This window comes from Penicillium odoratum, assembly GCF_028828045.1.
Source record: "Penicillium odoratum strain IBT 22623 chromosome Unknown utg000003l_segment0_segment0, whole genome shotgun sequence".
In the NCBI taxonomy this organism is placed as follows: domain Eukaryota; kingdom Fungi; phylum Ascomycota; class Eurotiomycetes; order Eurotiales; family Aspergillaceae; genus Penicillium; species Penicillium odoratum.
In genome coordinates, this window is record NW_026643145.1 from 2592572 (window position 1) to 2617779 (window position 25208).

The 25208-nt window shown below is 47.8% G+C and overlaps 11 protein-coding genes across 11 annotated transcripts; 5 read left to right on the top strand and 6 right to left on the bottom strand.

Moving 5' to 3' along the window:
- Positions 1–720: 720 nt before the first annotated feature.
- Positions 721–1056, top strand: N7520_004216 (uncharacterized protein; the record flags this gene model as incomplete). Its single annotated transcript, XM_057138151.1, has 1 exon — positions 721–1056. The coding sequence occupies one exon, from the start codon at positions 721–723 to the stop codon at positions 1054–1056; it is 336 nt and encodes a 111-aa protein (XP_056998616.1).
- Positions 1057–1523: 467 nt separating this feature from the next.
- On the bottom strand, positions 1524–3959 carry N7520_004217 (M28 family metallopeptidase; the record flags this gene model as incomplete). The annotated part of the gene is made up of 3 exons (XM_057138152.1): positions 1524–1580; positions 1635–3010; positions 3068–3959. 3 exons carry the CDS (start codon positions 3957–3959, stop codon positions 1524–1526), a joined length of 2325 nt encoding a protein of 774 aa, XP_056998617.1.
- A 646-nt stretch (positions 3960–4605) lies between these two features.
- On the bottom strand, positions 4606–6765 carry N7520_004218 (peroxisomal copper amine oxidase; the record flags this gene model as incomplete). The annotated part of the gene is made up of 3 exons (XM_057138153.1): positions 4606–4952; positions 5005–6255; positions 6312–6765. The coding sequence occupies 3 exons, from the start codon at positions 6763–6765 to the stop codon at positions 4606–4608; spliced, it is 2052 nt and encodes a 683-aa protein (XP_056998618.1).
- A 606-nt stretch (positions 6766–7371) lies between these two features.
- N7520_004219 (uncharacterized protein) lies at positions 7372–8520 on the bottom strand (the record flags this gene model as incomplete). The annotated part of the gene is made up of 1 exon (XM_057138154.1): positions 7372–8520. One exon carries the CDS (start codon positions 8518–8520, stop codon positions 7372–7374), a length of 1149 nt encoding a protein of 382 aa, XP_056998619.1.
- Positions 8521–9076: 556 nt separating this feature from the next.
- On the bottom strand, positions 9077–10357 carry N7520_004220 (uncharacterized protein; the record flags this gene model as incomplete). Its single annotated transcript, XM_057138155.1, has 3 exons — positions 9077–9114; positions 9175–9740; positions 9798–10357. 3 exons carry the CDS (start codon positions 10355–10357, stop codon positions 9077–9079), a joined length of 1164 nt encoding a protein of 387 aa, XP_056998620.1.
- Positions 10358–11195: 838 nt separating this feature from the next.
- N7520_004221 (methionine aminopeptidase MAP1) lies at positions 11196–12491 on the top strand (the record flags this gene model as incomplete). The annotated part of the gene is made up of 3 exons (XM_057138156.1): positions 11196–11327; positions 11397–11795; positions 11853–12491. 3 exons carry the CDS (start codon positions 11196–11198, stop codon positions 12489–12491), a joined length of 1170 nt encoding a protein of 389 aa, XP_056998621.1.
- Positions 12492–13009: 518 nt separating this feature from the next.
- N7520_004222 (cobalamin-independent methionine synthase II family protein) lies at positions 13010–14233 on the top strand (the record flags this gene model as incomplete). Its single annotated transcript, XM_057138157.1, has 1 exon — positions 13010–14233. One exon carries the CDS (start codon positions 13010–13012, stop codon positions 14231–14233), a length of 1224 nt encoding a protein of 407 aa, XP_056998622.1.
- A 1067-nt stretch (positions 14234–15300) lies between these two features.
- N7520_004223 (pseudouridine synthase PUS2) lies at positions 15301–17275 on the top strand (the record flags this gene model as incomplete). The annotated part of the gene is made up of 3 exons (XM_057138158.1): positions 15301–15544; positions 15595–17020; positions 17074–17275. 3 exons carry the CDS (start codon positions 15301–15303, stop codon positions 17273–17275), a joined length of 1872 nt encoding a protein of 623 aa, XP_056998623.1.
- Positions 17276–18092: 817 nt separating this feature from the next.
- Positions 18093–19503, bottom strand: N7520_004224 (alpha-ketoacid dehydrogenase kinase family protein; the record flags this gene model as incomplete). The annotated part of the gene is made up of 2 exons (XM_057138159.1): positions 18093–19251; positions 19316–19503. The coding sequence occupies 2 exons, from the start codon at positions 19501–19503 to the stop codon at positions 18093–18095; spliced, it is 1347 nt and encodes a 448-aa protein (XP_056998624.1).
- A 652-nt stretch (positions 19504–20155) lies between these two features.
- On the bottom strand, positions 20156–22167 carry N7520_004225 (MDR family MFS transporter; the record flags this gene model as incomplete). The annotated part of the gene is made up of 4 exons (XM_057138160.1): positions 20156–20803; positions 20856–21282; positions 21333–21712; positions 21763–22167. 4 exons carry the CDS (start codon positions 22165–22167, stop codon positions 20156–20158), a joined length of 1860 nt encoding a protein of 619 aa, XP_056998625.1.
- A 2242-nt stretch (positions 22168–24409) lies between these two features.
- On the top strand, positions 24410–24904 carry N7520_004226 (uncharacterized protein; the record flags this gene model as incomplete). The annotated part of the gene is made up of 1 exon (XM_057138161.1): positions 24410–24904. One exon carries the CDS (start codon positions 24410–24412, stop codon positions 24902–24904), a length of 495 nt encoding a protein of 164 aa, XP_056998626.1.
- Positions 24905–25208: the final 304 nt, after the last annotated feature.

Consider the following 25208-nt stretch of genomic DNA (forward strand, 5'->3'; position numbering starts at 1 on the left):
TCAGAACCCAGCTATTCAAGATGGCAAGCCGTCAAAAATTGGTGAGTCAAAACATCATTTCATTCCAACTTCAGCCATCATTTCATTCCAACTTCAGCCATCATTTCATCACTCCTACTCATCTGTGGCTGTCCTGCCTCTTCACCCTCCCTATATTAAATCCATCCGATTACTCTAGTTTACTATAGTATATTAGGATATGGTTTGCATCTACACTGGGAAATGGATAGCCATGGATGAAATGAGGCACAAATCAATGGCTTTACAGTGGAATTTTCGATGCTAATGCGAGATCAATGTAGATTTGCCAGCACTGCAAGCAGCCCGGTCATGAATCCGACCAATACTGCCAACCTACGGCTGAGAATGCCAAAAGGGATTATTGGAGTATACGGTCAGCTGACCCTCTCCGTTTGTCAGCGCGTATATCTTTAGGTAGATCTCTCTCTCTCTCTCCCCCTCTCTTCGTTCTATATTCTCTATCTTTCTCTTTCTCTCTTTCTCTTCCTTCTCTATCCTTCCTGAAATCTTATCGCTTCTATTTCTCAGCTACGACTCCAAAAGAGATGAAGGATTTTGGCTGCTTGGTCTAAAAATGGCCAGAAATAGCGTATGTATTTTCACGTCGAGAATAAGTGTTTCCAGACTAAGCTGGTTCATTCTAGCTGCGGGCTAAAATAAATTGCTGCGAGTCAAGCAAAATACTCCGAGCTTGCCAAAATGCAAAATCTGGCAGATCTACTATGGGGAGATACGTCGTCTCTAGCCACCACAGTCCCACCACCACAGCCAGCAATACCATCATTAGCCAACAGCCGAAAAAGAGAGGCCATCATGATGAAGAAGGGGTTGCGGAGAATAAAAACACCTGTGGGGGAGTGGGTGCGCAGAAATCATCGTCTCCGGGAGGCAAAAAGGGCGAAGAAGGCGGCTGCTGAAAGTGACTCCGCAGCGATCAACAGAATGCGCGGCGAGTTGGAGGCAAGGAATAAGAAGATCCGGCAGGAGATAGAGGAGAACGAGGCGGTTGATGATATGATGGATATTAGGGTATAGCGATGGCATATCTACTCCCTGAATGAGTACTGAGGGGTGCTACAGCGAGACTATTGCCCTAAAAAGTGAGATAAAAATCGATGGCACTTCACTACAGGTCTGCATGAAATGAGCACCAATGCACCACTGCGGGAATATCGGGATTGGATCTGAATCAGTAAGATTGCTCGCCTAACTACTCCTCTGGTATGCTGGCTCTTGGATACCATCGATTTACGTAACCACGCTAACTCAAGTTACCTCGCACCATATAGCCTAGTAGGAATACTAGGAGGGTTTGCTAACAGGTAATCCATTTTGACACGATGTGCCCCAGAAGCTGCATGACTAATTACTGCGACTTACATTATGGTCATAGGGGTTGAGAACACACAAATTGCTTCAGTGTATTCACCGACTATTCAAAAGATCAGAGACGAATGTGCCGAGCCTTATAATCCATTCAGCAGTCAAACATGAGCAAATACTCAAATCAGCAGCTTCGTTGCCGCATGAATCCGACCTTGAATAATTTTACTCCATTTCTGGTACATTGATTAGCAAGGGCGTCAAAAATCTCTTGGTTATTAAAGACTTACCTCAGCATTCGCCACGTCCTGAGCCTCGAGGCTTTCCACAATACCAGGATAAGTGGCACCTGAATAGCCTGTCCACATACCAGGGGCAAAGACAACATGCTTGAACCAATCACGGCCATCAAGACCAGGCTGGTAGAGGAAAGCACGCTCCAAGCCTTTGTACTTGTCATTGACTATGCGAATTTGGAAGTAAAGCCTAACTTTCTTCCACCAATGATACCACGGGACATGTTCCCCAAGTTTTTCGGTCAGGGCAGCAGCGTAAGCATCAAACTTCTCCGCAGCCAATTGGAACTCCGCAATCGCAACGTCTAAAGGAGCGAACTTGAAACGCGACCCGTGAACCAGTTTCGCTGCGACCGGCTCAATACTGCGAAGATACGAGTGTAGGCCCTTGGCATAGTCATTCGCACTGAATGCAATCACAGGAGAGTCAATAAGCCGTGCTGCTGCCAGGGCCCACAACTTGGTGCACGCGACGTGGTACTTCCAATCCGCGTCACCATACTTCTCCATCCATGCAAAGCTATCGTAATTGGAGTGGTAGTGGTAAACAGGGTCATTCGCCGCGGGGCCGAACCCAAAGTTCAGACTAGCAATACCTGCAAAGTCTTGGAATGCGGTGAAATCACTGCCACTGCCCATCGTGGCAATCTTCCCGTTCCAGACATCGCGGACAGTTTGGCCGGGCACGGTTTGGTTAGGGGACTGCACCAGGCCAGTCACTTCATAAATCACTTGATTCAACAGAGGAGCCGCTCCAGGGCCAAACTCGGTGCCTGCAGCAGCAACATCCACATTCAGGTAGGCAACATTAGCCTTAGAAAGCCAGGGGAGATTGTCTTCAACCCACTCGGTGGACCCGAGCAGGCCATACTCTTCGCCGTCCCAGCTTGCGAACACAATTGTTCGCAGTGGTTTCCATCCAGCCTTGAGAGCTTCGCCGAAGCTGCGAATTACCTCGTTCAATGCTGCGGACCCGCTGTTGGGGTCACCTGCACCTCCAGCAATCCATGCATCACGGTGATTACCCAAAATGATGACTTCATCGGGAATGCTTCCCTTGATCACGCCAATAACATTCCACAATGGAGTCGTCACGTATTCCTGCTCGTTGTTCAGGTTGATGACGACATCCTCGGGAGAAGGTCCGATATTGTATTCAACGCCCTTGTGTGACAGACCACCGCCTTGCCAATATTTGTTGAAATCCGCAGCCTTGGGACCATGGCCATTCAAAGCTTTCAAAAAGGGCAAGGCCTCCTTGTAGGAGATGGGCAGGGATGGAATTGAGGGGATAGAGTTGTGTGGGTCTTGTCTCTCCACGCCTGGTTTGGACGCGTAACCCGGGGTGGTTGGGTCTCCGGGGAGAATACCTGTTCAATGGTAGATCAACAAACTGGTCATCACGAGGTCCAGCGGCAAGTGCATACTCAAAAACTGCGTGCTGCCCCTCTGGATAGCACTGGGATTCCGGGCCGGTCCGTTAGGGTACGCTTCATAACCGTTCGCTTCAGTGATTTCACCGTCTTCCTGTGGGTCGCTGTAGATGACTACACCGACCATTCCGAGCTCCTGTGCGCGTTTGACCTTGAGACCACGGAAGATGCCACCATACTTGACAAGCGCAATCTTGCCTTCCAGGGTGATATTGGCGTTCACGAGGTCTTCAAAGTCCTTGTATGTGCCGAAGTTGGCATACACAAATTGGGCGGTGACATTACCACTGGCCGAGTATCCGTGAAACACGGGAACTCGATCAGGGAGGCTGGAGGTAGGATCTTCCTCTAGCACATCTTCCTCCAAAGTGGCCTCAAAGGTCACCTCGGTCTGATTATCTGACTTCTTCAGCAGAGCCAGCCGATGATCCATGGGGTAATTCAGATATATTTCATATGTAGCAAGGCTGGTATCCTCCACGCCAAACTCCTTCCATTTTTCCATGGTCCAGAGAGCTTGGCTGAGATTCTTACCAGCCAGGTGGGGCCCAGCGGTATAGTAGGAACTCCACTCCCGGGCCTTGGCTGCCGACGGAGTCTCAAGTAGGACTTCCTGCAGTTGATCGAAAGAAAGTCCGTTACCATGTGGCCACGATTCATATGGGAGTGGATGAGACCATGGCATATAGGACCAAATCGAGCCGTGGTCTCGTGGCAGGATCGCAGATGGAATCAAGAACAGAGTCCCAGCGATCACTAATAGCGCGAGGAGCAGGAATGTACAAGTCCGACGAATCGCATGATGAGGGTAGCGATACCGTTGCGGTGCTACATAAACTGACAGCAGAGGTGTCGTCTCCGAAGACGCCATAGTTTTCTCCTTCATCTTCGCAATGATGTGGGAAGAGAGAGGGAACGAGGAGCGATGATGCTCTTCTCCGCACTTTATCGCGTTATCTGCTGACTAACGTCATTTGGACCCACGTAACAGAGATAACTACGAAATGAACTAAATTAAAAACATTTCCAATTGGTCAAAAGGTGAGTAATTATCGTGATTTCTGTCAATTCTTAGCACTCGAGCTAGCATTTGAAAAAGCAGCCAGGATTGGCCAATGTCTTAGCTTGAAGTGTCAGGGCTATGTGGAGAAGCCAAATAATATTGGAGAAGCCATATCGCATCCATGGATGGCAATTCCACACTAATTGCAAAAGTTACGTACTTGTTAAGTTGCCCCTGCATGCTAGCACTTGCAGTACCATTTGCAGTCACAATGATATTCTAGAGCAACGGTCATTTCATAAATCCGTAAAGAAAAACATTTCCACTTCCAGCAATCCAGACATTATAAATCAATACATAATGAAACACGTCGTACCTGCCAAACAGCCACATGAGACCTACATAGAACCAAAGCACGGAAAATTTGAAGATAATTATCAAGTAAATAAAATCATAAAACTCGTCATATAGTAAGACATTCAGTATCAAATATTGTAGATCAACGCCTGACATCCTAATTGTTACTACCCTAAACCAGCACACTGGATCCGTCATTCTTTTTGCAAGAGCAACTATTCGCGCCTGTTGCCACCTGTGACGGTGAGCGCGCATAGCTAGGTGGAACATCCAATACAGGATTGCGGTCAAAGAAGTTACGCGGGCGCAGGAGTAAGGTCATTGGCTCTGCAGGCATGATAGGATAATCTTCGGGTGCCGGGAAATGCGTAAGACCAAAGGTGTGCCACAAGACAACATCCGTGTTATCGATTGAGCACTCTGGCCCAGCAGCCTCGATCCAAGCTGGCAAGCCCTGTGAAGGCTCACCAGAGGTTTGAGGAACGTGCCGACCAGCTGGATGAATTTCGTCATCGGAGTCTGTAAAGCTATTAGCATTGCAGACATCACAAGGGATAACACATGAACTTACATTTTGTTACATGAACTGCGTGACGTGCAAATCCTGCTCTTTTCCAGACCAGGCTCCCATACTTGGGAAGAAGTGGTGGAACATCACGGCTGACAAGTTTATAGCTGACCGGCTTCTTGCTATACGGGTTGAGCTTGTTGGTGTTGGCCATATCCCAGGTGCGTGAGGTAGACCCATCATAGTCAGACATGGATTCAACGGGGGTGGTAAATTTAGTCTTCTTGGCGTAGAATGAATTGCCGTACTTGTTCTCGGCACTGCCGAGCTCTCCAGGGCCACGAACGGCGTCAACCTGGAAAACCGTGTTGTCGGGCCCATCAATGTTGGGGTCAATACGTAAACAAAACAGGTGCTGGTGGTTGTGAGCGTTCACGCCCGGATAGACTTCAGTGCCCCAGCCTTTGGTATCCTCGCCCGGGTTCATGGAGTAAGTGTTCAAGATACCGGTCAGCTTGATCTCCAGCTGAACGGTGCCATCTTGATGGAAGATCCAGTATACACAGTATTCGTAGTTTGCAGCAGTGAATATATGCGAGACAATCAGCTTGCGACCACGAGTCACGACCATTGACTCGTCACGGAAATCAGTGTGCTTGAAAAGAATGCCGGCATCTTCCTCGTGAATACAAATGGCATTTTTGATAATTGTCGAGGCGCCAGCGGCATTGACAAACGCAGCATCCATGTAATGAATGGCCCCCTTGCAGTCACATCCAAGTGACAGACTGTTCGTCATGTAACCACCACCGTACTCGCCTAGATCAAAAGCATGCTTTCGCTGATGCGGATGCTCCGGGTTACCGTAAGGAACCACCATCTCCGCCAATGAAAGTCGGTAAAAGACTGGGCGCACGTTGCCCTTGTCATTGAATGTGATGTTGTTCAGGACAATACCCTCACGGTAGTTGAAGCCGACATGGATGTTCCAATTCTGCCACTCGATGATACGGTCCTTCACCTGGAATGAGACACCCTCGGGCTGGGTGATGTGAATTGGCTTGATGTCGGTGCGGAAGCCACCTTCTTTTTCAATTGCCTCAGGGAGATAGTTGTTCGGGAGTGCTTTATTGACCGGTCTCCGTACTGTGGGGACATCAATGTGGATGATCTGCTTAGTCTCTGCGTTGAATATAGGGCAGAAATCCAGCGGATATGTGTACTGAGAATCATCTACATGAGGACGGTAGTACATGAGGGCTTGTTGAAGTCGGACTTCAGTGCCAAATCTTTTGTCATACCCAATGGTCCAGGCTATGATAATAATTAGAATTTTGATTTCACCAACGGGACCGGTCAACGCAACTCACGATCACAGTAGACTTTATGCATATCCTCTGGGGGAATACCAATAATTCCACACTGTTCTATGACCTTTGGATCCTTGCGCGCAATATGCTCAACTTCTTGCAGGTCCTCCATGGTAATTAAAGGCTGAACATTCGGGGTGTGCTTCCACTCCAGGATCTTTTGTTGATCCAGATCTACCACACCATCGTAAATCTTGCCACCGGGTGCAATAGCAACCACATCAGCTGCACGAATTGGGCGAGGGGTATTCTTCGGATCTGCCAGCCAAGCCATCATCTGAGCCTTGCGGGGCTCATACAATGTGACCGCATTGAATTTGAGCGAGCCATGTTCCTTGCGGATGATGGCGACCGTCGTGTCAATCTCTGCAGTTGAGAGAGGGTCAAAGGGATGAGGTGGAGGGGCTGTCGCGTTGACATGGTGAGTCAACTGTTGAAGCCTGTCGAGAACCATAATGGTGGGGGATCTTAGTTCCGTTATCTGCGGGGGGGAACAAAGTTGTCAATCTTCAGCAGTCGAGAACCAACTGAACTTTTCTGATCACTGATTCACACACTTGATATTGACTGAATAGCTCCCTGGGGTTACCATCAAGTATTTATGCAGCGAAGTTTGTCCTACCACATACTCCGATCTGATCTCGGATCCCTTGAACGCAACTCGATTAGATAAAAAGCCCGTTGATAGAGACTCGGATCCCTTTACTTAATCCGGTATAGCGCTGCATATCATCGACGGAAAAGGAAATACGATGCTTGCGATCCGATAAATCATTGAGTCCTTGTAAACGCGGGGTTGGAGTAGCATCGCATACTGCTGCTTGATGAGGGAACAGCTTGATATAGACGTGGATTTCACCCAGGGGTACCCAGTTGACTATCTTCAACGTTCTACGAAATTTCTAATTTCCAATTTCAAGTTCCAACCTCTATAGAATTATGTTTAATCGTCCTCGATACTTCTCATATAATTGTTTCTTAAATTCATATTGACCTCTTTATGTCCCATGATCCTCGCTGCAGCTCAGGTAGCACTTGAGCTACATCCGATTCATTCATTTCAACTCCTGCCATTGCTACCCATACCAAGCTGGATCGTTTTTTTGGTTAGTTCAAGGTTTCTCCGTCTTTCATCTGCCAGATAGGCGAGTGTGACTTTCTTGTTCTTAGCATGTTGATGTAATGCTTGCCATTCCTCGGCAGAAAGGAGATTCTCCCCTGGTTGTTCCGCAAATATCTCTGTAGGACGTGTGCGTGGTGCCAAACCTCTGGGATAGCAACGAAAGGTAAATTTGATTTGCGAAAGACGTGGGCCAGAATTTGCAGTAGCCAACCAGTCCATTCCATCTGCGTTGGCTTCGTCTTTCAGTATGATGACCATTGGGCTGTCCGAATGGAGAGCATCCTCGGTTATTTGTGTTATCCATACCACGGGTCGACTGGTAGGGTATTGGGGGCTCTTCATAGTCACTGAACCCAGTTTTGTGTGACCAACCATGTTGAAAGGTCGTAAAACGAGCTCCGAAGTTTGGGCATCCTGTTTGCGCTTCCTTGATTGATTATCACCCGACTGGTCCATATCTCCCTTGATGAGAGTAGCCTCGAACGCATCATGATTGGGATGAGATATAGTTCCACCGGCTCCGGGGTTGAAAAGGCTCAAATAGTATCCCAAGCTTCGGCCTTCTGGGTGCTTGTCATCCATGACACAGGGTCGCGCAGTCATGAAAAATTTGTAGGCTGAGGATATATTGCGTTGGTATAACTCAATTCGACCCATCCAGTAGTAACATCTGGCGATATTGATTTCGTCGCCCTGGTGCTCAGCGAGGTGGAGGGCTCGTTTGGCTTCTTTCTTGGCCAGAGGGAGTAGTTTCTGATGAAGGCAATCCATCACGTTCTCAAGCGCCAGACCAATTCCGAGTTCAACAAATCGCGTCTCAAAACTGGACGGCACCACAGGTAAATGCATGGAAAAGACTGTTTCCATGATCTTCTCTCTCTGGTTCAGTGATTCCATGAGGTTGGACTTGATCTCTTCGACTTCTTTGGCAAATTCTGATGTCATGTGGTCGAAATCGCATTCGAATTCATATTCCATGGCGTCCTTCATGTCAGCATAGCTACCCAGAGAGCCTTCGGACAGCGTGCTCTCCGGGGTTGATTCAGGTTGGCATAAAACATCATTAGTTGAGGATGGAGACGTCATATTAGATGGAAAGTACTTTCAAGTCGATTCTTGTTGTTGACTATAAACTCCGTTTTATTGAATCAGGTGAAGATGCCAACTTTGATCTATCACGATTATGGCAACGGCTGATATATTATATGGATCGCTAGGGGTTTTTTAATGGTGACCATGTCTCAAAAGCGTCAGAATCAAAACAGCCCTGTAAATCTCAAGATGCTACCAAACAAAGAAATTCTGCAATGTCAATCAATCCCTTGGACTTCGCTTCAAAGAACGTGTAGCAGTATGTTTTAGTGCATCAGTAAAGTCTCCTTGTCGATTGACAAAGGTTTCATGATACTTTCATGATCGCGTCTTTGAATTCTGTCCCCTGTGTGTAAGGTGTTTCTATGCCAGGATTTAGTGGAAGGATACGGACAAAATATGATTAATTTGGTCTTTTTCTAGCTAAATGTTTGGGTCATGACCTGATCTGATTGGTGGCCCTTGGGGAATGATTTCTATTTTATCAAGCTTAGAAATTCCAAGTTTTATATGCTCTTGTGTTAAATTTGGAGTCAACCTTTGGCTGAGGCTAGTATTCCAGTGTTTGTTTCATAGCATCGTAAATTCCTATTGTAAAGACACGGTTGTTAGATGACAATTTCATTACAAGAGCAATGATTCACTTACTTGCGACGTCCGGTAAAATGAACTGTTCATAGGTCAGCCCTGTATGGGTACTCCATCCAGCTACTCGCTTGACTGGAGCCTCCAAACGAAGGAATGCGCCCTCTTGTATTGTAGCTGCGACCTCGGCACCAACGCCATAGTTTATCATGCTTTCGTGAACCACAATAGCCCTCCCTGTCTTACGTACGCTCTCCAAGACAGTTTGACGATCCCATGGGTAAATTGTACGGAGGTCAATCAGCTCCACCTTAACACCCGGCATGCTTTTCTCAAGAGCGGATATGGCAGCTGAGCACAAATATAATGGTTGACCGTAGGAGATAATTGTCAGATCTTTGCCAGGTTTGATGACTTCCGCTTTGCTCAAGGGAATTGTGTAGTACTCATTGGGTACATGTTCGACTGCTGCTCGGTAGAGGATCTTTGGTTCCATGAAAATCACGGGGTCGTTGTTTTCGAAGATAGACGATAAGAGTAACCCCTTGGCCTGGGAAGGGGATCGGGGCACAACCACACGTACGCCGGGGATGTGGGAAAACAGAGACTCGGGGGATTGCGAGTGATACCTATTCGACCGAACTTGTTAGTTCACAAGAAGGCGGTCTTGGATAAGTGAAGCGTACAATGCACCATGTCCGACAGCGCCACATGGCATGCGAATCACCAAGCCTCCCACGTTGCCGCCCGTTCCTCCCTCCCTGTATCGAAACTTGGCAGCTTCGTTGACAATTTGATCGAACGCAGGGAAGACATAATCAGCGAATTGGATCTCTGCCACAGGTTTCATCCCTTCCGCGGCAGCACCAATAGCAAACCCTGCAATACCTTGTTCGGTCAAAGGGGTGTTGAATACTCGATCCGCGCCAAACTCGGTTTGCAGGTCCATTGAGCAACGAAACACTCCCCCAAATGCAACATCTTCCCCAAAAAGTAGGACCTTGTCGGAAGTAGATAATGCAGTCCGAAGCGCGGAGTTGATGGCCTGGAACAAGTTTAGACGTTTACTTGTTGCTGCAGCGGGAAAGTCGGCGACTCCAGATAATGAAGAAGGTGTATGGTGAAGCAGTGGAGTGGACTTGTAGTCGATTGGCAAGTTTAGCTTGGCTGCGGGCGATGGGGCACCCGAATAGTAGCGACGGAAGACAGGAGGGATCAGAGCCCGTGAAGATCTTAAGGGCGCCATATCTGATGGGAAGCCAGCAAGACAGCCAAATTAAGAAGAGAATATATTGTGGAAAGTCTTAATAGCTTCAGATCCATGTTATAAAAGAAAAAAAAGCCTTCCATGTCTTCATTACATTGAGGATTTGCGGGGAACAACATCGCCGCGAATAACCGAATTGAATGCAAACAGAGCAAATATTCCACTGTAACTGTCAATTGGCACCGTCCGCCCACCTTGGAGATGAAATACCTGTAGCAAATATTAGAAGAAGCATGAATAAAGTTTTTGATGTGATAGCGATCTTCTGCGCCTTTTTTCGACTCAATTTGATGAGGACTTAGGAGGAATCTAAATCAAAATATTTCGCATGATGCTGGAAATATATTTTGACGTCCAATCATGCAATCAATCTTTATGCACGGAACGGTAAGTTAAAATATTAAAAAATGCCAGTTAGCTGATCAATGTTGGTTAATTTTTGACCGTAATTGGAATTCTGAAATTCGCCTGAGTATACGCAATCAAATATCAAATGTTGATAAGTGGATTAGAGGTGCTTCAAATTAGGAAGCAAAAAATAAACAGTAAAAAAAAATGGTTCCAGAGGGGGTCGAACCCTCGACTTTGGCGTTATTAGCACCACACTCTAACCAACTGAGTTATGGAACCATTTGATGAAAGTTCAAATCTTTTAAGACATTATACTCACAAAACGGACTAATCCTCCCCTAATCCAGACTAGCGTCTTCCTCCACAGATGGAATTTCTGCGATTTCTTGGATTTGGATTTCGGGATTCCAGGTTATAATCATCTTCCTTCACAGCCCTTTGGTGACCTTGTTCTTGTCTCTACACAATGGCCACCGTCGCCCGGAAATGTAGCGGAGTGGACTGCGCCAATAATGCAGGCTCCCTCCAATGTCCCACCTGTCTGAAGATGGGCACCGACAGCTACTTCTGCGGACAAGACTGTTTCAAGCGGAGTTGGGTATGAGTCGCATGTTGGGCGCCGTATTTTTATTAGAAGACTCCAATACTGACATTTGCGCCCGACCAGAGTGAACACAAGACTATTCATAAGAAGAGTAATTTCCTCACCAACCTATTTCCTCCTAAGGTAGTTTCTGAACCTGATCCAGCTACCGGCCACTACAACCCATTTCCAACCTTCAACTTCGCCGGTCCTTTGCGCCCCCTATACCCGCTCTCGGCCACCCGGACCGTTCCCAAGTCCATCCCATACCCCGATTACGCACGAGATGGCATTCCTCGATCGGAGCAGAAGCTGTTCGGCCAACACAGCATCAAGATTTTGAACAAGGAAGAGCAGGAGGGAATGCGCAAAGTTTGCCGCCTGGCCCGTGAGGTCTTGGATATTGCAGCTCGTGCACTGAAACCCGGCGTGACGACTGACTATATCGATGAGGTGGTCCACAAGGCTTGTGTTGAGCGCGACGTGAGAAAACCTGTCAATGAGAATGGAACATGACTACGTGTGCTAATATGACCTTAGTCTTACCCTTCACCACTCAACTATATGCACTTCCCCAAGTCCGTGTGCACTTCAGTCAACGAGACCATCTGTCACGGTATCCCCGACCAACGGCCTCTGGAGGATGGAGACATCGTCAACATCGATGTTACCCTGTATCACAAGGGATTCCATGGCGATATCAATGAGACATACTACGTGGGAGACAAGGCCCGCGCCAACCCCGATGCGGTTCGAGTGGTGGAGACTGCCCGTGAATGTCTAGACCAGTCTATTGATTTGGTCAAGCCTGGCATGCTGTTCCGGGACCCAGGAAATGTGATTGAGAAGCTCGCCAAGTCTCGAAACTGTAGTGTTGTCAAAGCCTACTGTGGCCACGGTATCAACCAGCTTTTCCACTGCGCGCCCAACGTGCCTCACTACGGCAAGAACAAGGCCGTCGGCACCGCGAAGCCCGGCATGTGCTTCACAATCGAGCCCATGATCAACATCGGCACACATCGGGATCGTACCTGGCCTGATGACTGGACCAGCACTACGGCTGACGGATCTTTATCGGCTCAGTTCGAGCACACTCTACTTGTGACGGAAGATGGTGTAGAGGTTCTTACAGCCCGACTTGCCGATTCTCCCGGTGGGCCCATTCCAATGCTCGCATAAAAGGAGACTGCATATTTGAATTAGAATGGTGGGTGTTGCATCCTTGCTCATATTTCGAGCGAAATTCATGACCTTTCCAAGTCCAACTGGATCTTCCTATGTTTTGTAGATGATTTTACCCACATGTTCTGGCCCCACATGCATTGCCGCACTATAGACTTCGCATTACCACGATGTTGGACTTTTATGATCGTCCTTATTACCTTACCTCAAACTGCGCAGTTGCCCAGGTGAGTGGGCTTACCTACGAATCACCATTTCTATGTTAACCAAGAGCCAATGAGAAGTTCTATCACAGTCCTTCTGTCGTAATTCGAGTGGCCCCACGAGCCAGCAGAGCCCCACCAGCCCCACATTTTCATTTAGCTCCACATTCGCTGCATTGCTCTCTCTTTCTCAAACAAATTTCTTTCTTGTTTGTTCATCCAATTATTTGTGGGATACTGGGATTTGGAAGCTCTGCCTTCCTGAGTAACCGAACAATTCCGTTCGAACCGATCTTCTTTCAGCCTAACAACATGGTTAAGCTCCACAGCGCTCCTCCCTTCCGTGCAGAGCACATGGGATCATTGCTGCGCCCGGATAATCTTCTTGAAGTGCGGGCAAAGATTCGTGACACCGGTATATCCGAAGAGGAAGCTGGTCTGCCTGCTGTCGAACGCCAGGCTGTCGCAGATGTTGTGAAGATGCAGACTGATCTAGGCCTGAAAGCAGTCACATCAGGCGAATATAACCGCACCAGGTTTTGGGGACTCACATTTGATGAGTTTGGAGGAACCATCCGCTTGCAAGATGCCGATGCCTCAATGTTCCGTCTGTATCACCCAGATGTCGTGAGTCTTATTGAGAAAGACCGCAAGGTTATGCCTGGTGATTCGGTCATTGCCGGATCTAAGCTATTCTGGAGCCCGGAACGGTCCGTGTCGAATCTGCATGAGCTGAAGCTAGTGCAGCAAGCTCTGCCAGAGACTGAGTGGAGCAACATCAAGTTGACTATGATCACACCTGCCTGGTTCCACATGCGCTACAAACAAGGCAAGGCCTACACCCCTGAAGCCTATGCAAATGACCGTGAATACTTCCAGGGCGTAGCTCAGGTTTATAAGGCCGAGTTGCAGGCTTTGTATAATGCCGGCTTGCGCAATGTGCAGTGGGATGACCCGGGCATGGCATACTTCTGCTCCAAAGCGTTCCGCCAAGGATGGGAAGAGGATAAGGACAACATTGGTACGGTCGAAGACTTGCTTGATGCCTACATCCAACTCTACAATGACTGCGTCAGCGAAATCCCCGCGGACATGCACACGGGAATTCACCTGTGTCGCGGAAACTTCATCGGCGGTCGCCACTTCGCCGAGGGATCGTATGATATCATCGCCAAAAAGTTGTTTGAGAACCTCAATGTCAACACATTCTATCTTGAATACGACACTGAGCGGGCTGGTGGTTTCGAGCCCCTCAAGTTCCTTCCCAAAAACAAGAACGTCGTCGTTGGTGTGATCAGCACCAAGCTCCGTGAGCTGGAGAACAAGGATGCCATCAAGGAGCGTATCTACCAGGCCGTTGATTTTGTTGCAGCTGGTAGCGGCGAAACCCGTGAAGAGGCGCTCAAGCGCGTTTGTGTTAGTCCCCAGTGTGGTTTCAGTACTCACGAGAGTGGGTACCCTCTTTCTTTCGAGGACCAGAAGAACAAGCTGTGCCTGGTCCGCCAGGTCGCGGATGAGATCTGGGGCGAGCCATAAATGGTCAAATCACCTGGTTCGATTTTTTCCTAGATCGCAGTAGCCTTGGTTTGTTTTCTGCAAATTTCAACATGACGGAAAAGCTTGACGACGTGACGAGATGATGAGTTGAGATTTATGTACATAATTCAACAGAAGTACCCCATTTAAGCCAATTTACATTGATATATATGCCTATGAATTTGATATCAACCAATGGAGATACTTTGAGGTGATCCCTGGAGCTTGATGACAAAATTCCGTCAGGGATCTCGGACCAGCTGGTCTGGGTAACTTGTATCTGGAGCCCTCAGAAGGCCCTCTCAGGCCTAAGCAAAAGCTCTATATGACATTCTTCAATGTTGGTTGGGTGGTTTTAGGTAGATATAAGAAATTATATTGATCATGTTATTCTTATATGTCGATCGATAATGCAATAATCTGTCGTATTCTTGTCACTATCTCGCAAAATTTTGGCAGGATCTCAATGTTGACTAAAAAACAGTAAACGACTCCTCAATGATATTGCCACCAAAAGATATTTAGCAAAGAATAGCACAGGAGGGGTAACACATGTGCAAGATTTGCAGATGTGCCAAATCAATGGAACCATACCATGGTCATCTTCATGCCAAAGAATGGATACATATCTACTGGACAAGGATAATAACGATGCAGGATCAGGACAACGAATGGGGCAACGTATATAATCTTGCAATGACCCGTGCATCTAGGGGCTTACCTGACTGTGTGTAATGGAAAGTCATTACAACTAAAGAAACAGGTGACTCGTATTATGACACCGCTTGTTACTTATCCACATACTTTGAAAGACCACGTCATCCCCGCTGTTCGGGACTCAACATCAACCTTGGAAGTCATGCTGCCTCAAGCTGCCTTGTATCATGTACCTTTGATCATTCGCGAAGATGACCATACTTTATATCGAATGACTAACCAACCTTGTCTTGTTTGCCTGAGGCATGAAATAATACCACAAACGGACTAGCTCTCCCGCATTGGAGAAAAAAACTCCCGCGGCCGCGCCGCAAGATGTACATTTAGTTGATCTTAACATTTCCGAGTTCATGCCCGCCTTTACCCTTTGGCAGCGCCGTTTGACTGGACATCTCCTCAGAACTCCAATCCCCCGGGCTATCATTTCCAAAGCCCAATTCCTCGATCAACCCATCTCACGGTCTTTCTGGACCAAGCTTGATCGTCCCACGCCGGCTGAAATCTTCAATCGCGTACCATGGCCGACAACAAAGGCGCAGGAGAAGGAGCTGGTAGAAGGCGTAAGAACCGCGATATGGGCCGGAATGAATGGAGGTATTTTGACAGGATTCTAAGTAATTCCCGCGAGAATACAGCTAACTAAGCAAGCCGGCAAGCGATAGATAAACGAGAACGTCTGGAGCAGCAAGCCGAGGCAAAGCGGCGCAAGATCGAAAACGGCGAGGTGGTACAGGCCCCGATCTATGCCACGGAGTTTTCCAAGGAGGAGATCGCGAATGAAGAACGACGCCCCAAGAAGAAAGTCGCGCTCATGCTGGGCTACTCGGGAACGGGCTACTATGGCATGCAGCTGAACGAGCACCAGAAAACCATCGAGGGCGACCTGTTCTCCGCACTTGTTGCCGCCCGTGCGATTTCCAAGGCGAATGCGGCAGACCCCAAGAAATCCTCCTTCGTGCGATGCGCGCGGACAGACAAGGGCGTCCATGCCGCTGGTAATGTGGTGTCTCTAAAGATGATTGTGGAGGATCCGAATATTGTTCAGAAGATCAATGACAACCTCAGCCCGCAGATCCGAGTCTGGGGTTATGAGCTCGCCACGAGCAGCTTCAGCTGCTATCAGATGTGTGATTCTCGTGTCTACGAATACCTGATGCCCACCCACTGTCTCCTGCCGCCGCACCCCAGTACTCATCTCGGGAAAAAGATTGTCGAATTGGCCGAGCAGGCGGGTGATCTAGATGAACTCAATGCTAGACAGGAGGAGGTCATGGGATACTGGAAAAAGGTTGATCAAGAATATATCCAGCCCATCCTGGAAAAGATACCCGAAGACGTACGAAATATTGTGATGAAATCCCTCTTCGTCAATGACGAAGAAGAGGCATCGCCTATGCGGGACGAGAGTACAGCAGAGGTCAAGGCTGAGGAACCCGTGACGCAGCCAGCCGCTGACACACAGAAACCCGATACGGATGCGAGCGAGGCTCCGGAATTCATTATGGATCCCCGCCAACGACTGATCATCGATACTATCAAGTCGATCAAAGCAGCATACATTACCGCCAAACGGGCTTATCGTGTCCCTGCATCCCGTATCGCTCGTCTACAGGAATGTTTAGACCAATATGAAGGAACCAAGAGGTTCCACAACTACACCATCCAGAAGACCTTCAAGGATGCGTCTGCCCAGCGTCATATCAAGTCCTTCAAGGCCAACCCGACCCCGATTGTGATCAACGGCACCGAGTGGCTCAGCTTGAAAGTGCACGGTCAGAGCTTCATGATGCACCAAATCCGGAAAATGGTTGCTATGGCTGCTCTTATTGTTCGCAGTGGCTGCAAACCCAGTCGTATTTCGGAGACATATGGCCCGGAACGGATCGCCATTCCCAAGGCCCCGGGTCTGGGATTGTTACTCGAACGTCCTATCTTTGAAACCTACAATGCCAAGGCAAGTGGGCTAGGCCGCGAGCCTGTAGGATTTGAGAAATTCACCGCGGAAATGGAGGAGTTTAAACAGCGGGAGATCTATGACCGGATTTTCCGCGAGGAAGAACAAACTTCTGCGTAAGTTGCACTATTCCCATAACCTTGAGACATATTCTGACGGCCAACTGCAGTTTCAATATCTTCTTCAACCATATCGACCATTTCCCCATGGAGTATTATCTCTATGTCACATCCGGTGGTATCGAAGCTGCTAAGCTGGCCGCCACCCCTGCCGAGTCATCCCGTAAGCAAGATGGGAAGTCCGAGAAGGAGATTCTTGGCGCAGTTGAGTATGGGTCAGAAGATGAGGCAAATGTAGCGGAAGATAGTTAAAGTCTATTGCCTTTGTATTGCCTACCTAGAAAGGGATATCCTATTTCAGATATCGATGACGCCGAAATGAAAAGTCCTTGAGGAACTTCTCTCAATGAGGAATCGCACAGCGTTGGTCATGTATCCATCTCCTAGGATAAGCGGAAGTACACAAGTTTAGATTGACTGCTTTGATTCAAAATTGTCTGATTTCTCACCCAGTGGGTATAATGATATGCCTACTGGAAATGTTCTTGAGAAATTACGAGACCTCTGGACCACAAGCATGCGTAAGTTTAAGTATTAGGTATATAGCATACTACTTAATTAAGGCAAAGATGCATTGCATATCCCTGCACACCCCCAAGGTCATCTTTCCAGGCTGAGACTGGAGTACTAGGTAGAGAGCAGCGGATTCTACTGTTTAGTCCATACCCTTCCCAGGTTGCCTTCTGCCTATTCCAAGGATTCCACGTCACTTCTCTGGTCTTGTGGCCATTTGGCGTATTGCGTGAAATACTGATTTGATGATCTGAGATAGCGTTCAAGAGGTAAGGGACTCGTCCCGAAACACCAACAGTCATAGTCCTAGTACTATGACTCACCATGGATTTCTGTATGTCGATTCGAGTACAGTCAAAATGGATACCATAGCACACCACCATGGTAAACTTGGAAAATTGAGTGATCCAGGTAGAAAATGGGACAATTATTACTTGTATGAGGGATTTGGATGGCAAATCATGGACTTCGCGAACCTGGCCTTTCAAGACGAATATGGTTACCACCAGGGCACCCATAAGCTTCGTTAATAGTGCCAGCACGATAGTTCAGGGCTTCAGTCAATCTTCCCAACTCCCTGCAGAGTTAGATAGACATCTGTACCCCATCCCCAAAGACTTTGTATGGCAATACTACCCCCAAAATATTCCGCGTAGGCTCGACTGAGTGGCAGACCATAACCGAGACCCGCAATACTGCTGATATGACCGCCTGAACTAGCGATCGTGTCCAGTGCCCTGAGATTGCCGCTGCCTTCACCGTCATGGTCCATGTCGGAAAACGTGGTGAAGCTGTAGGACCAAATGTGTGGCAAAACTTCCGGTGGAATGCCACCGCCGCGGTCGCGAATCCGGATCGTGATACTTTGCGATGACGGGCTCGCGTGGTCAATCGCTTCATTTTCTGCGGAGTCCAGTTGGAAACTGCCATCGGTGTCCTCTTGAACCGGGCGCCCATTCCCAGGGACATCGGGTGCAGCGGCGATGGTCACCTCGATAGGTTCTCGTTCGTTGCCCGACTCGATAGTCGCCCGGAAGGCATTTTTCAGTAGCTCAGTGATAATGTACTCCACGTGAACAGGGATATGGGCAAATGAAGCTTCAGGTTCACCCCCAATTTCCAGACGTGGGCGAACTCCATATTTCAATTCGCAGATCTCGCTGACAAAATCCTCACACGACCGAATGATTTGAGCTGGTTGTAATGCCGTATCAATGACTCCGATGTAGTTTGACGGACTCGTGTTTCGGGAAGACGACTCATGGGGTGTTTTCGAAAGTTCATCGATGACTGGCTGTGATGTTAAATGTAAAGCAAGATGCTGCTCTGCGATCAAACGGGTGCCAATCCGTGCGCGCAGATGGGTATCCAAGAATCGAGTCACATCTTCAGGGTTGATGTACTTCCTGGATTCCAGAAACCCGCGTGCCAAAATTGGGATGGTATTTGTGTGTGTCTGAACTAGATCAGCCAACACCTCCCCAAATTGCTTTTCCTCCTCAAAGGTGGTGATTTTCCGTTGCTGGTATGGCAGGAGCGTGGAGAGCGAATGCAGATAGTTGTGGTAAATCTGGGACATATGGGGGTTTGAGACGATGATGAAGGGCAGATTTCGCAACGCTTGAATGCGTGAAGCCAGTCGCGCTGGCAGAAGGGAGAGGGTGAAATTGGCCGAGGCGAGCAGTGCCTCTTTGGATAATGGGGGGCGGCCATGACTGGAAGATCAAAACCCCGGTCAGTTTGTCCTAACAACAGCATAATAATTGAAGTCATGCTCACCGAAGCAAATCAGCCAGTGTCAAGGATCGACGAGGGGTTGAGGCTAGCTGCGCAACCGCGTCGCGGGCAACATCGTTGGATGGTTGTTTGGACCAATTGTGATTGCAGCTTTTCGGAGTCACCAAGCGGGGGCCATCTCCGAAGACCTGCCTGGAGGGTCGAACTCTTCGAACTCTGGGTGCCAGCATGTCTGTCCGAGATGATGCAAAGCTTCGCGATCACGAGATTGAGGTGTGGCGGGAGAGCGGTGACGGGGCGGATATCCTCGGTCTGAATTTGTGGACTTACATCATCAGATGATTATGTTGGATTTCTATCTTGTAGAGAATGTTGAATATTCTGATATGCTGATATAAATGTAAATATCTTCTTGATAATATTGTAGAGTAATGATTCGATCTAATGACCTACAAACTATAAAATATTTATCCAAATCAAACATATTTCAAATTCTGGGATAACTTCGGAATTACGGCCCTGTAGCCTAATGGTTAAGGTGTCCGCCTCCTAAGCGGGAGATTGCAAGTTCGAGTCTTGCCAGGGTCGGATTTTTGTCATCAAGTGTCATATTTTTGGAGGTTATTCTTATAAGGAAATTTTGAAAATGATAAAATTTATATACTTATGTACACCCTAAGAACACAACCAGACTTCATAGGTAGATAGCATTGAGTTAATCAATAGTTGGTAAACCCTGAGTACAATATTTCACTTTGAAAGGAAGCATATACCACACAATATTATTACCTTCTAAGGGTTCTGCTAAATGATTCAAGAATATGCACAAGAAAAAAAGCAACGATGCAAAGAAAGAACTCCAAAATCATAAGCTTTTTTCGTCTACACCGCAGCCGTCTCAATTTTTTTATCTTTCACTGATAGCCATTCAATGAAAATAGGGCCGATTAGGGAAAGTGCACCCATTGCCACAGAGACATAAAACGTCTGGGTGATGGCTTCATTATACGCCACTAAGACACGATGGAGAAGAGGCCCAGATACAGCGGAGCGCAAGAGAGTCGCGCCACCCGATACCAGTTCTGTGGCATTCGCGCCGGGGGCATCAACGGCCAAGTTATGGAAGAGCTGGTTCTGGAAGATGTTCTGCGCCACTGAGAGGAAGATCGACCCTCCCAGCGTTTGCGTGAACATCATGATCGCGGTTCCGCTTGGTACGTCTTCCGCTTTGAGGGCCGTTTGAGCGACAATCATGGGTTGCTGCATGCCCAGTCCGAGGCCGATACCGAAAAGGGCTTGATAACCAATCCACTTCGGGTGGCCCGAATTGACGTCTAGGGTCGACAGGAGACCAGCTGCAATGGTGATAATAATGGCCGAGAAGATCATGAAGGGGGTATAGTAGCCACATGCTGTGACGAGACCACCAGATAGAATCGATACCACCACAACTGCGATAATCATGGGCAGATTCATGATTCCGGACTTTATGGCTGATGCGCCCTTGATCGCCTGAAACCAGATTGGAAGCTGGAAACTTCATATTAGCACAAGAGTCGTCTAGAAGGAACGGAAGACCCACGTAATAGACAAGGACGAAGTAGCATCCACCAAGCGCCATGGAATACCAGGCGGCTCCCCATACGTTACGATTCTTCATCAAGCGAGGAGGCACGGTGGCACGGTCCTGACCCCGGTATTGAAGCCACATGAACGCCAGACCCAACACACCGAAGACAACAAAAAGCGCAATGATGCGGCCGTCTTTCCAAGCATACTTTGTGCCACCCCACTGCAGCGCTAGCAGCAAGCAGATGATGGCAGGTAGGAAGAAAAGGGAGCCAAGCAGATCCATCTCACCCAACTGCTGTTTCCACCCGGTCTTCTGTTTGATGGCCTTGGCAGATTGGAAGAAGCAAAGAATAAAGAAGAATGTTACGGCACCGATCGGCAGATTGATATAAAAGCACCAACGCCAGGTGAGTCTGTCTGTAAAAGCGCCCCCCATCCTGCGAAATCATTAGCTTGGATTTTGAAGTTAGGAGAGAAAACCACGTACAATGGACCAGCGACATTCGCAATTCCAAACATTGCACCCACCAATCCTGTATATACAGGCCTTTTATCCAGCGGGACACTTTGGCTAATAATCAAGATGGAACCGGAAAACAAGCCTGCCGCCCCCAAACCCGCGATAGCGCGACCACAGATCAAACCCACTGAGTTCGGGGTGACACCACATACCAAAGATCCCACCTCAAAGATAGAGAGCGCAATCAAGTAAATCCACTTGATGGGGTAGAAGGTGTACAGTTTCCCGAACAGCAGCGTCACGGAGCAGGTGGTCAACAGATACGCACTGCCATACCAACCCACGTCGTCGAGCGAATTAAACTGGTCGGTAATCTTGGGGATGGCCGTTGCGATGATGGTGTTATCCTAGAGGACGCGGTCAGCGATGCTGGGCTAGCATCAGACTAGGGACTCACCAGGGCGACGCAAAACACACAGAGACACAGGGCAATAGTAATGAGTACAAGCCTCCAGGCTGATGGGTATTCAATTTCCGCTGTGTCCTTCTCAGGGCTATCATTCTCGCTCTTTTCGTCCGGGTTGGAGGCCTCTTGCTCCGAATCATGTGGTGGGATCAATTCCTTCTGGGAGTCTTCGTTCGCCACCGGCTCCCTGGACGGGTCAACAGTTGTGGCTTCTTTGTTTGTATCATCAGGGGCCGTGGTATCTCTTATAGGTTCATCCACCAGTGTGCTCTCCTTTTCGCTGGAGGGTTTGGAAGTGCCATTGTGTTGAGACTGAGTATCTGTGTCGGAAACATGTTTGTCCAATGCGGGATGAGTCTCTTTAGGAGGCTCTGTTTTATCAAAGGGCGTAGACATTATAGTGTAAAGAACAGTAAAGCAAGCTTATAATTTTCAAATGTCGGACACAGCGAAAATGGGGAGAAAGAACAATATAAAGACAGGAAAGGATTAACAATCCCATGCAAGATTAAAGTTGAAAAGATCCAGGATGCAAACCAGGATCGCTGTGAGGATTAATAACAGGACTAGCCCTTTGTACAGGTCTCATCAAGACCTTGCTGATGGAAAAAAATCCACCGCATCAGTATGTCTTTTGGCCTCTCAATGTAAACGTGGGGTGTATAAATATAATCTAACCCAACATGAACTGGACATAAATACATGTGTTAAACATGAAATACATATGATAAATAATGAGAATACATATAATTAACCTGACCGGAACAAGGAAACATTTGAATCAGCCGCAGCCCAGACTAGGAACAAATATGCAAGGAATGGGTTCCACTTTTAACCTTGAAGGCAAGGTTGGAGGAGAATTGAATTCTCCCTTGCTGAACCTTTTACTTTTGACCCCTATTTTCGGTCTGACCGGCCTTGCCTTGATCATTATCCCCCTTTCCTAGGCTAACGATGCTTTTACGTTGTGAGGGGAGTTGTTATCTAAGCTGATGAAATTCCCGACCGAGCGTTCAACCAATACCCGTAAGCAACCCTTGTCTAGGTCAAATGACTAGATCTACTTTAATCGCTCTGTTGAACTTGAAGTCATAGAATTGATATATTCTATTCGCATCTCTGATAACTTTGGCAAGAGACTCTACTGCTACTTAGGCAACCGATAACGGATAGGCAGTCATCATGTCAAATCATTCTAAGGACAAGCCCAGTTGGAACAATTGAATGTTACAAGTAGAGATGTAAATAGTCTAAGGCTCGCCCATGGAATTGATTTGAGTCCATGCAAGTCAATGGTAGACCCGAGAATATTGAATGTTGCGGGATTAAAGATGAGCGCCACTCAACGTTACTCCTCATTCCCCTTTCTTCCTTCGCCAGGCCATTCCTGGTATACGTTCACGAACCAACTTATCTCCACAGATACCTTTTGCTCGCCTGTCCCATCATGTTTGATGCGCCCATGCTGCGGAATTTGTTTCGGAGCGATCGCCTGACCAGTCAGACCCGAGACCCAGGACGGACACGGTGATGCATGCTGTCATACTCTCACGGGCTGAGAAACCACGTCAGATGCGAGTGAATACTTGCTGAAAAGAGGTTTCAGATTGCTTCGATTATGAAATGATTCTACTCTTGCCCGTGTGGGTTATTTGGTACCAGACCGGTGCTTGATGATATGACCAGCATTCTTAGAGGCAGGAGGGACTACAGAAATGGAAATTCATGGCCTGAGAAGCGACAAATAAAAAAATCACAGGGCGACTCTAGACTAGGCAGTCTTCTGGGTCAAGTACCTCCGATACAGCTAATCTGTCAATTTTTGCCGAAACATGCCTGGAACTTATGGAGCGACGCCCATTTCCGCCGCATCGACATCCAACGGAAGAGGGAATACGGGCGGCATTCATGCAAGATATATTAAAACAACCAATGGATTCGAAATATATTGACACCTAGACCCTCGATAGGACCCAGATAAAGCATGTTCATGCCGTTTTTCATTTTGAGGACATAGACTATACCGATTAAGCGCTACTTCGTTGCTGACCTTTGCACACGCTGACGGGCTGGACAACTGACCAATGGGAAATTTCACCCTCCACAGAAGCAGATCGGTATTGGCGAAGACTTAGACTATTCCAAATTCTTAACCACAGACACGATGAGTTCCGACACTCTCATTACCATTTGTATGGTACACGGACATCTATACATAGTATCGAGGGTGCTTCCCAGGGCAGAGTTCCCCGTCTACTATTCTACTATTTAAATCGGATTGATCGTAAACTTTTTTTTAACTTAACTGGATTATCTGTTGTTTAGGCAAAAATCAGTTTCGAGTCTCAAATATGACATCAATGAACCGAACGCCTCTCAAAATACTCCTCCTCGCTCTCCTTCCACCTCCTGCCTTTGCCAGGGCCCAGTTCCAAGATTGGTACGCCGAGTATGGCTCCATCTTCAGTCGGATAATCAAGCAAAATTGCTCATCTCAATATAACTACTACGAAGCTGATCGCATAAACAACAAATACTGGTTCGTTGGCTTGGTTCTGGGCATGAAGTTATCGAGAACCTAGCCGTACCATTAGTCAATTGTATGCTGGACACTTGCCCGGAGTTTATCAAAAGTGATATGGCTAGTGCAAATGTCCTGCTAGGACTCGCTCCAAGTATCCCGGCAGTACTTGGATCCAACGTTGATGAAACCTCCCTGCTCGCAGTTGTAGGAAAACGTCCAATCCTTGCAATCACTCTGGCAGCTGGCTCCCCCGCTGTCGTTCCAATGCGACCGCTGGAGTACCGCGACCCACTTGAAATTCTCAAGGTTCGTAGTGATGAGCTGCCACCCAAGATTTACTCATATCACCTCGAGGCATTGATCTCTATCATTGAATATGTTCTCGTGCTGGCAGCTGTCGCAAATATTGCAGAGCTCAGCCTTGAGCTTGGATTCAATACAACACTATCATTCGCGCCAGGCTACCCTTATTTCATAAATGCTTGGTCCTTCTTCGGTCCCGTTGCCCATTCATGGGCCGCACTTGGTTTGCATCTGCGAAAGCGTGGAGAGGATGATATCGGCAGTGGCAAGCCCTGGTGGGCTTTCTCTCTCAAATCTGCGGGATAGCTGGCTTGACGAGTCAAAAGAATGTGGCTTCAACGGTTGATCTACCAAGTGAGCTAAAAAGGTTCTTCAGTGGATACTCGCAAGAGAACCCGCCGCCAAAATTCACAGTGAAATAGTTGAATATATACACTTGAATATGGAACTTGATTTTGGCTGTGATGACAACTTTTAATGTCATCTTGGGGACGCTGGTTTTCTCCAGTATGCTGTTCATTTCAGCCCACGACGGAATATATGTGCTTGGTCGGTTTGCATGTTCAGTACTCGTTTGCCGGGTCGTGCTTATGTATGAGTTGGCTAAGCT